Genomic DNA, 9,478 nt, shown 5'->3' on the forward strand with positions numbered 1-9,478 from the left:
GTATGAGAAAACATCAGGTACAGAATCATCTCTACGTGGCTGCTCCCTCTCTCATACTGTAATGCAGAAATAAACGTACAGGGAAAAGGCCCCATGAGTGCAGGAGGATGAAGAGTGGGCATGGGAGGTTGAGAAAGAGGGAGGAGAAGCTGAAAATAGAGGGATGGACATCAGTTTGCAGGGAGCAGACTTTTTAGAGCTCAGTAAAAAAAAACAGTCTGTATAACTCAGCAGGGAGGGCGGATGCTCGGAAACTCTCTTTCACTCTTACTTTCCTCTTGTTACTTTGTCTCCCCTTTATTTTCCTCTCTGTCATCCGCACTGCGTGGTGCTGTCCGGAAGATAAACCAGGGATAACACATTCTGTAAGTATATATTTTTATTTGAAGATCATTTAAAGTGGGTGTTATTGAGCAAGTTAAAACTACAGATGATAATTTCATTTATTTCAAAGCGGTCTGTGAATCCAAACTCACAACATGTTGAGTTCAGATTTCATCATCCATTTGGTTCACACTGATTTAAGTTAGTGAATAAAACTACCATGTGGTGGAATGTGACCAAGTGCATTTACTCCATTATTGAAATTCTAAAATACTTACGACATTGAGTATTTCCATATCGAGCTGCTTTATACTTCTGCACCACCTCATTTCAGAGAGGGATGCTGTACTTTATAATCCATTACATTTATTGAACAGCTTCAGTTACTTTACAGATTTTCTGTCTATAGGACATGATGCATTATTACAGATTAAACCTACCAACAGTGTATTAAGTAGTTAAATTAGCTTTTATATAGCAATTTGACAGCCATGTCAACAAGTATATGTACTTTTCATACCTAATTTCCAAATACTTTTGCAGTTTTGCTTGCAATACAGTGCTTTTACATGTAATAGAACATGTTTGCAATGTTATATTGCTACTTTAACTTATGTAAAAAAAAAATACCTGAAGGCTTCTTTTAGCCATGCTAATGTCAGATTTTTTCCTTATATCTGTTTACATCATCAGTGATGCAATTAATGTTTATCCTATTTGACTAATTTCCAACTTTTTTTACTCTCAATGCCAAGGTTACTAAGTGTAGACACTGACAAAGTTTATGTAAGAATATGTTTGAGATGGTCAAACCTCTGCCAGTTACTCCATTTTTGCAAATTTGTGTTGGCTGGGCTAGCATTATTAAATATTTACCTACCTTTATTTTCATCGAGGCTCCAACTTGTCCAAAACTACCACATATGTCAGACTGAATTTGGGTAAATGTGTAATGAATAATGGCCAATGCATTTTTATTTGATGTAAAGATGCATCCATGAAAACATGATGTCTTGGGTTTGTAAAAAGCGTTTTGTAAATTTAATAAACACTTGGAGACATTAAGCACTCCAATGTCATGAAACTGATTCATTGCATATGTGGTGTCTGAAGGCCTTCAACTGAAGGTAATGTTAACCCTCCAGTGAAATACAGGAGATGTAATTATGGCTATAATTATGCGGATTCAGGGGGCAGTGCTCTCCTATAGCTGTACATCCAAGGATGAAGACCCAACCCATGTGGTCCAGCGACAGAGTACATACTGTATGTTCGACCACACAGGGAGGGGATTTCACACTGTGTAAAGTAAATCAGAGCAGCAGCAGGTTCTCTATAGCCTGATGCTGATTAGAAGCTTGTCCTTACAGCTCAGCACTGTGCAATTATATATTTTAAATGGTAACAGACTGAGCCCTGCACCACTGGGTTTCTTTGTTAAAGCACTGAGAAGAGGAACGATGGAGAGAGAATAATGGCAGAAAAGCAATATTGGGTCAGGAAGTTTATTCAGTCAGTCAGATGTACTGTCTGTAAATGCAGGTTTTCCTGGAAGCAGAAATATCTTCATCAGGTCTGTGCTGCTGCGGGCTGGTGTACAGCAGCTGCTGCCCAGTGTAAATATAGAGGCCATAGCCGCAGGTCTCCCACGCCTCTATGCTCCCCCTGGCATATAGCTTCCTCCTGGCTTTGGTGTGGTGGATGGGTGGCCTCCCTCTACTTTACAAATTATAAGGCCTCCAGCACCAAACTCACTGTCTCCACCCCAAATAAGTAATGGCTACTCTGCTGCCTGCTAAAATAGATCTGGTGCAGGATGGGGAATGGCAGGAAAGCGAGAGAAAACTGAGTCAGTAGAATACTGGAGCTACATTTCAGTTGGAGACAGCCCTTAGAAAACATAGTTTACATGGAACACTGCTTGACACTAGTTAGTATGGTGGTTTCCAACCTGAGGGTTGGGACCCACCACTGTGTCGCAAGAAAAATCTTAAGGCCCAGACACACTAAACCGTCATCAAAGAACTAGTTACACTGAAGGCTGATTGCATTCACTTCACATCTCCTGTGCCTCGGCCAGAAAGTTGCACTTGAACACAATGCAAAGTTTACAGCCAAAGACCAACTAGTACGTACGTTCTGCGCCTGCGTGAGGGGATTAACTCTCCACACCAGCAGGCAGCAGTAGTCATTCAAATAGGGAAACAAGAAGACTAAAAAGATGGATTCAATACGCTAGTTAGCAGACAACACATGTTGAAAGAACAAATTATTGTGCACCAGCAAACAATAACACAAACAGTTATGAATAGTTTCTGTTAAAGAGCTCAGTGGCCAAAAAAATTATCTTTTTTTAGATCTCTCTCTGTCTTGACTTTAGCCATCTGTTCGCCTCCTCACTTCTCTCTTCTTCTCACTCCAACCTCGTCACATATTGAGTTTGGTCATGAGCCTTCCACGTCCAGATACGACATGAAAGGTACCCTGGGTGCATTGGTTGTTGATGTTCTAGGGCATAGAGTCAAGTTCTGCCTGTTCCATGCATTGTCTTCTTTCAAAATACACTTCTGTTTTCACAGGAAATGTACCATTTACATACAGTCTCTTTCAAAATAAACACACTATGTCGGTACAACACACGAATTGATGTTTTTTTTCCTCAATCAACTAAAGCATGTGGTTAGGTTTAGGAAAAAATAACAGGGTTTGACTTTATAATCGTATGGGACGCGAACACTGCTCTCTTGCGTGAAGGTCAGTGTTTGGTGGACCCAGCTGCCACCCCTCCCGCCTGCCCTACTCAGACTTTCATCGCCTTAACTTTCGTTCTTGTCTCTCTGTGATTCCCCCTGATGCCGCAACACATTGTTAAACTATAAAAGGACCGGCTGCGTATCATGCCGACGTTAAAAGACGGCTTTTTTCGTCAGTGTCTGATGCTGCAAGTCACTGTCCAAGCGTTGGATTTCGATGACTTTGGAGTGAGACCAATCAGAGTGATTTCTCACTCAACAAGTTGAATTAGCCCCCCCAAAAAAGGGCAAGGGCCAACTGGTGCCAAATGGGCAGGATATACTGCAAAAACTAGGGCGGCAGACACTCACAGATGGCCTGACATTGACTAGCATTGTGTATCAGGGCCCTTAGGGGTCACGAGTTAATCAAAAAGATAGGAAGTAAGTCAAGTCTGCATCATGATTTTATCTTGAAACATTATGTCTCAATGCAGAAAAGTCAATACTCAGAAAAAAAAAACCTAATTCTGGACATTATGATCATCTATAACAATTTTAACCTGGCTGTAAGGTCCTCAAGCCTGTAATTTGACCGACTCAGACTCCCGCCCCCCTTAGTTTCTGTGGCCAGGTTGGACAAGTTTGACAAAAACAAGCATGGTGAGGCTGGCTCTGTTTAGGCGGGTGCCACAGTGTGTATTAGATAGTGTCTGGTCATCTTTGTTACTTTGACAGCTCAACATGGTGTCCTGGTACTTAATGTAAGACAGCATTTTGCAGTGGTGTTCTGTCTAGTGACACTAACATAGTTAGCTGTGTGAGCCAAACGTTTGTGTCTGTGCCATCTGGGCTTCATGTAGAAAAGGTAGTTCACATAGTGACAGATTGTTGGTATGGCTACTTATTCACAGGAAAAGGGAAAATTTACTGAGGTTCTGTCTGGTAGCATGTTTGCTCAAATGTTATAGAAGTACAGAGCAAAAATGGGCAGGATTTATAAGGGGCTATGTGTCGTGCTGTCAAATATCACCCTCTACTGTAATTGACACATATCCTCCATCTGTTTCTTCTATTGTTTGACAGATAATGGAAGGAAGTCATCTGTAGAATAAATATGTAGTTCGAGCCAGGAGGAGAGTAGCTCATCATAAAGACTGGAAACGGAAAAATAGTGACCCCGGCTTTGTCCAAAGTAAAAGAATACCTGGCAGAGCTTCTACAGCTGGAGTCTTTTCATCACCTTGAGGTTGTAACTGACTCCAGGAATTCACTGCCCCAGGCCACTGGTCACCAAGAAATAGTCAGCGTTACAGCACATTACTACCTTTAAAACGTTTCTGATAAACAAACTGGCTGAAGTGTTCATTAGTGAGCTTTATGTGCTGGTGGATGGATTTCTCAACCGTTGAACAGACACAGGCTGCTGTTTGTCCCTGTTTCCAGTCTTCTGATTTTGATTTGGAAATATTTCCTCATTTGATCCTAAATTCACCTTTGTCGTTGCAGATGTGAAGATGAAGTCCTGTCTGGTTTTTCTCGTCACCTGTGTGACCCTGATCTCGCTGTGTCATGCCACCCCTCTCACATCCCTGGAAGCCAGCGGTGATGAAGCAGAGCTGGAGCTCCTTTTTCCAACCTCTTTCTCCACTCGAGCACCTGTTCACATCTCCGCCACTACTGGAGCTCCCACCCTCACCAACACCATCACCACCACCATGATCCGCCTGAAGGACTTCGTCCTCACCCGAGTAGTGGACTTCCTGCAGGAGAATCTGCTCATCATCATCGTCGTGACCTCCCTTCTCATCGTCATGGTCTTCATCATCTGCTGTGCCTCTGCCATGAGTCACAAGCGCAAGCTGGAGGCCTACAAACCCCCTCCTCACCCAAACAGGAAGTATACGGCTGATAAAACAGGCGGACGCAAGAATTCAGGCGACCTCCAGGAGAGGCCGTACGCCGTCGACCACGTCAAGAGGGTCCAGACTCAGAGCATGGCCTCCCCCAAGAACCTGCGCGTGCCATCCAAGGCTCTGGTAGGAGAGAGGGGGAGAGACGTCAGGTCATCGCCCCGCCAGGAGGTCAGAAAGGTCAGGGCGGCAGAGGAGGTGGAAAAGCGGAGAGAGGAGCCCAGGCACAAAGAGCAGCTGAAGTACAGGGAGGAGGAGAGATCCAGCCCCAGCACCAGCTCCGCTCATCCAGTCTGCACCTGCCACATGAAGAAGGGCCACCATTAGGGCCTGTTCAGGGCTGATGTGGCGTAAGAGGTGAAACGTTGCAACCATGACATGAGAACAGGATCAGACACGTTGGTTATACTGCACACAGGTTCATGCCTTTAGATGAAAAAGGATCCATCATTTAAACACTTTAAATGTTAATAAAAATATGGACCTGATCACCTGGAGTATAATCTAAAGTAAAAATGAAAAATACCAGGATAGAAGATGTGAGTAGAAATCAGAATACTCAGTTGTGTTAGTGCATAAATCCAGTCTATAAAGTTTTTGATTGATTAAAAAGCCACACTTGATATCAGAGGATGTGGAAAAATAATGGCTGATTTCTTTGAAGGCTACGTGCCGACAGCCTTTCACTTTTAAAGCGGCTCAGTCGTCCTATGCAGTGGTCAGCCACTTGGTTTTATCAGTGATTACCACAGAGTCTCAAACGCCTAAAATAATGTCACTGTGCCAGTGAAGTAGCAACACTTGAAATAATAAGTGAAATCAATGTTTTTCTTATGGATACATCTTTTTTTTCTTTTTTTTTTTGAAGACAAAAAATATTTAAAGGTGAAAAGAACAGGCAGCCTGTAATTCCGCAATCTTTTTCAAATACAAATGACAAGTATTTTTAAGTGTTTTTAATACAGATATATATTACTCCATATGCCTGCCTAGACAGAGAAATCTCCTCAGTACCTCCTGCTGTACGCTGTGGCATCTTCTCATCAGCTATACGAGCTTTGGCTGAAGCAGTCTGTCATTTAGAGCAAAATCTTTGCTGCTGTAAATAAAGCAAAGTGAGACGCCAGTAAACTTGATTTGTTGGATAAGTAATAAAACATTCTTCTTTATATTTACATTCATATTTACTTCATTTTTTTTGGCATAATGTTATTTTTTTGTCATAGTCTATTGTATTTTACTTTAAGAACTTGATTCACATAGCTTTACACTGCGTTTGCGACTGTTATTTCTGGTGGGTAAAAAAATACTTATACCTATAATCTCTCTATGTATTTATTTGGTGATAATTCTGATCTGCCATTATTAAAAGCAGGGTTTTTGGGATAAAAGCTTTGTGAATCAGGGTTTGAGTTTTTTTTAATAAGTAATACTTGTGTATAAGGTAAATTATGGGTTTTGTTTGTAATGTAATAATTTGTAATGAGTCATAAACTTGAGTGCAGGGATAGATAGTGGTGATATGTAATAGGCGGGTGTGATATTTGACTCATGGTGGTTTAAAAAGGTCTTAAAAATCAAAAGCTGAGAAGTGTATGTTTGTCATATTCGTCTTATTATATTTGATTTAAAATTCAGATCACACTGGAGAAGATAATTTGTAATAATCTCCATCTCTCTGTCCCTTTACTCAAGATAATGACTCTGAGCATCTCCACCAAATGTGTGAGTTTGTGTGATTTATGGGCCAGACTTGTGTCATGTTTAAACACTCTTTAACCTCAGATTCCTCAGATGTTTCTGCGCAGATGCTTCCTCTGTAAGTGACCGTTTTTATTGTTTACAAAATGACAGTTTTGTTTTGCTTCTGTTGAATAAAATTGTTGCTAATGATGTTTCTGTCATTACTGAAAATGGTGGAAACTGTTTTATAATGAGAGACAAATGCAGGCCTGAAGAAACCTAAGATTAGAAAGCGTCTAAAAAGAGGATGCTTGCTTCAGTACGTGCACATTATGTTCAACTCGGGAATCTGTAATTTTGAGCTGCACACACTCAAGAATCTTGGCTAACTATTTTTAAGGTAAACACCCAAATGTCTGATTTGTCATATCTGCTCTTTGGAAGCATGAACTGTCTTGTAACTTAACATTTCAAGCCCAAGGTGTACACACACACACACACACACACATACATACACACCATGGTAACAAGCTCCTCCACATTTTTATGATTGGCCGTGATGAGGCAGCTGGCACCATCATCCCCAAACACAGGCCTGCAGAAGGTATCAGAGCCTGGAGATGACGAGAGCCCCCTTTGTCCCTCTCTGGCTACTGTACAAGATTGTTTAAATATTTCAACAGCAGTAAACCAGATACATACAGAGCCCTTTGCTCCAAAACAAGAGCTCATGTATTGTCTCGTCAAATCTTAAGACACTGATTTGTTCCAGTGAAGTGAAGGGAAAAAAATAAGTCGTAACTTTTGGGTGTTTTGAATGAGCAAAGAAATACTGCCCTCCTGTGAACAGTACAAGTATTGATTTATCACTTATGGATGTTAATGAATTTCTTTTTTCATCATATTTACCACTAACATTTTGACATGGGTGCAGTCTGACCACATCTCCAAATCTATTTAGTACAAATGTATTGAGATATGAATACATTTTGGTACATTATCTGAAGCATAAACTAATTCTTAACTAAAATTTTTTGATTTGAATCAAAAGTAGGTCAACCTACCAAAGATCAAACATCAAAGATGAAGGCACAGCAGCTCAAAGGCAAGCGTAACCCTGTGGTGGCTGAAACGTGAGCCCTGACAGAGCCTTGCACTGGGGTCAGATTCCCCGCGCTTTTGTCCATGAGGTGCTAAATAATTCGAGAAAATACTACCCCTTCACTTTCACCCTTCCCATCAGGTGACGGGATGACACACAGCCGCAGGACCACCCAGCACCTGTCCCAGGCCTGTTTGCTACTTCCACTGTCAGAGTTTTAGGGACCTTTACCTTTAGTGACCTCAGATAAGGAAATATTTGGGACACCCAACACCCGACACGTGTTGTTTCATTTTTCTTTTTTTTCTTTTTTTTACTCAGTATCTCCCGCTGAAGCTCCTGTTCTGTGTATTTAGACACTTTTCACTTTCACTGACGAACAGCAGGACCTCTTAATCAATTTGCATGGTGAGGAGGATCCAGAATAGGTAATACAGCACCTTAAGTCGTTAAACTTTGATGAGCATCTGCCTGGAATTCTCAACAGCAGCAGTGGTTACATCCTAAGAGAAAGGGAGGATCATGTGAGGATCATGTAAGGACCATGTGGTGACGAGCTTTCCCATCTCCTCAGAGGAGCAGATAATACAGCAAGAGAACAATGGTAAGTGCTTGGGCCTTTACTCATTTATTTATTTTGTGTTACTGCATTCTGATAAGCCAGCCTTTATAAGGGGTTTATAAGCTGCTTATAATGGCTTTATAAATGGTCTGCAGTTGTAAACATTTATACGTTTTTAACAAACGTATTTTGGTCCAAATTCCCTGCAGCTTTCTTACAGGGTCAGAGGTCAGATAGTCTACTTGATTAAATCAAGATGTAAAAAGCATGTCATGCTCTAGATTTTTCCCAGCCTCTTATTAAAGGAACACTTCACTTACCAAATGATCATTTGTATGTTGGTTACTCAGCCTGTGTTGCGTTAAATTTGTGAAGGAAACGTCTTTCTCGCATGACTCTGTGATGAACAAAGAATCCAAGAACTGAGATAACTCTTCATGAATTGAAGTCATAGGGGGCCATGTTTAACAGCAAAGCATTTGTGTACAAATTCTCGCTTACCTTGTGCAGCATAATCCTCATCTCATTTATCCAGTTGTATGCTCAGAGCTTCCCAAACAGAAAACCCTTTCCAATTGGGGACTAAAATTAAAGTGAAACTTATCCATGTCTTCAAAGCCAGACTCCATTGGCAAAAACAGCACATTTACTTCCTGGACACGGGAGCTGCTGGTTTACCACAGCCTCGATTGGTAGTTTGTTTGTGTTACTGCGTGACTTTGTTGAATATGAACAAACCCTTTAAATCACCAGGTACCAGTTACAAACACCAGTTACACAATAGTACAACTTACAGAGCTATGCAGTGGTAGACCAGCAGCTCTTGTGTAAAATTACTGCTTTTGTCAATGGAGTCTGGCATGGAAGAAAGCAAAGTTTCACTTTTAGCTCAGCTCCTCGTTGGAGAGGGCTGTCTATTTGGGAAGCACTGAGCATTTGACTGGATAAATGACATTAGGATTATACTGTATTAGTTGTGTGAGAGATTGGAAACGATGTTTTAGTGTAGTTTTGCTGTTGTTCAACACGGCTCTAATTTATTTCAGTTCATCAAGAATTTTTTCAGGTGAGTACTGATATACAAATGATCATTCTGGGGTTAAATCTGAACCATAAAGAATAAGTAAATGATTTATTATCTATTATTAAAGCCATTAGTTAC

The 9,478-nt window shown here is 41.0% G+C and overlaps 1 protein-coding gene across 1 annotated transcript; it reads left to right on the forward strand.

The window, feature by feature from the left end:
• Window positions 1-221: 221 nt before the first annotated feature.
• tmem119a (transmembrane protein 119a) lies at window positions 222-6,815 on the forward strand. Its single transcript, XM_050050066.1, has 2 exons — window positions 222-365; window positions 4,566-6,815. The coding sequence occupies exon 2, from the start codon at window positions 4,574-4,576 to the stop codon at window positions 5,294-5,296; it is 723 nt and encodes a 240-aa protein (XP_049906023.1). The 5' UTR covers window positions 222-365; window positions 4,566-4,573; the 3' UTR covers window positions 5,297-6,815.
• The last annotated feature ends 2,663 nt before the right edge of the window (window positions 6,816-9,478 follow it).

Source organism: Epinephelus moara, chromosome 8 (genome assembly GCF_006386435.1).
Source record: "Epinephelus moara isolate mb chromosome 8, YSFRI_EMoa_1.0, whole genome shotgun sequence".
NCBI classification, from domain to species: Eukaryota; Metazoa; Chordata; class Actinopteri; order Perciformes; family Serranidae; genus Epinephelus; species Epinephelus moara.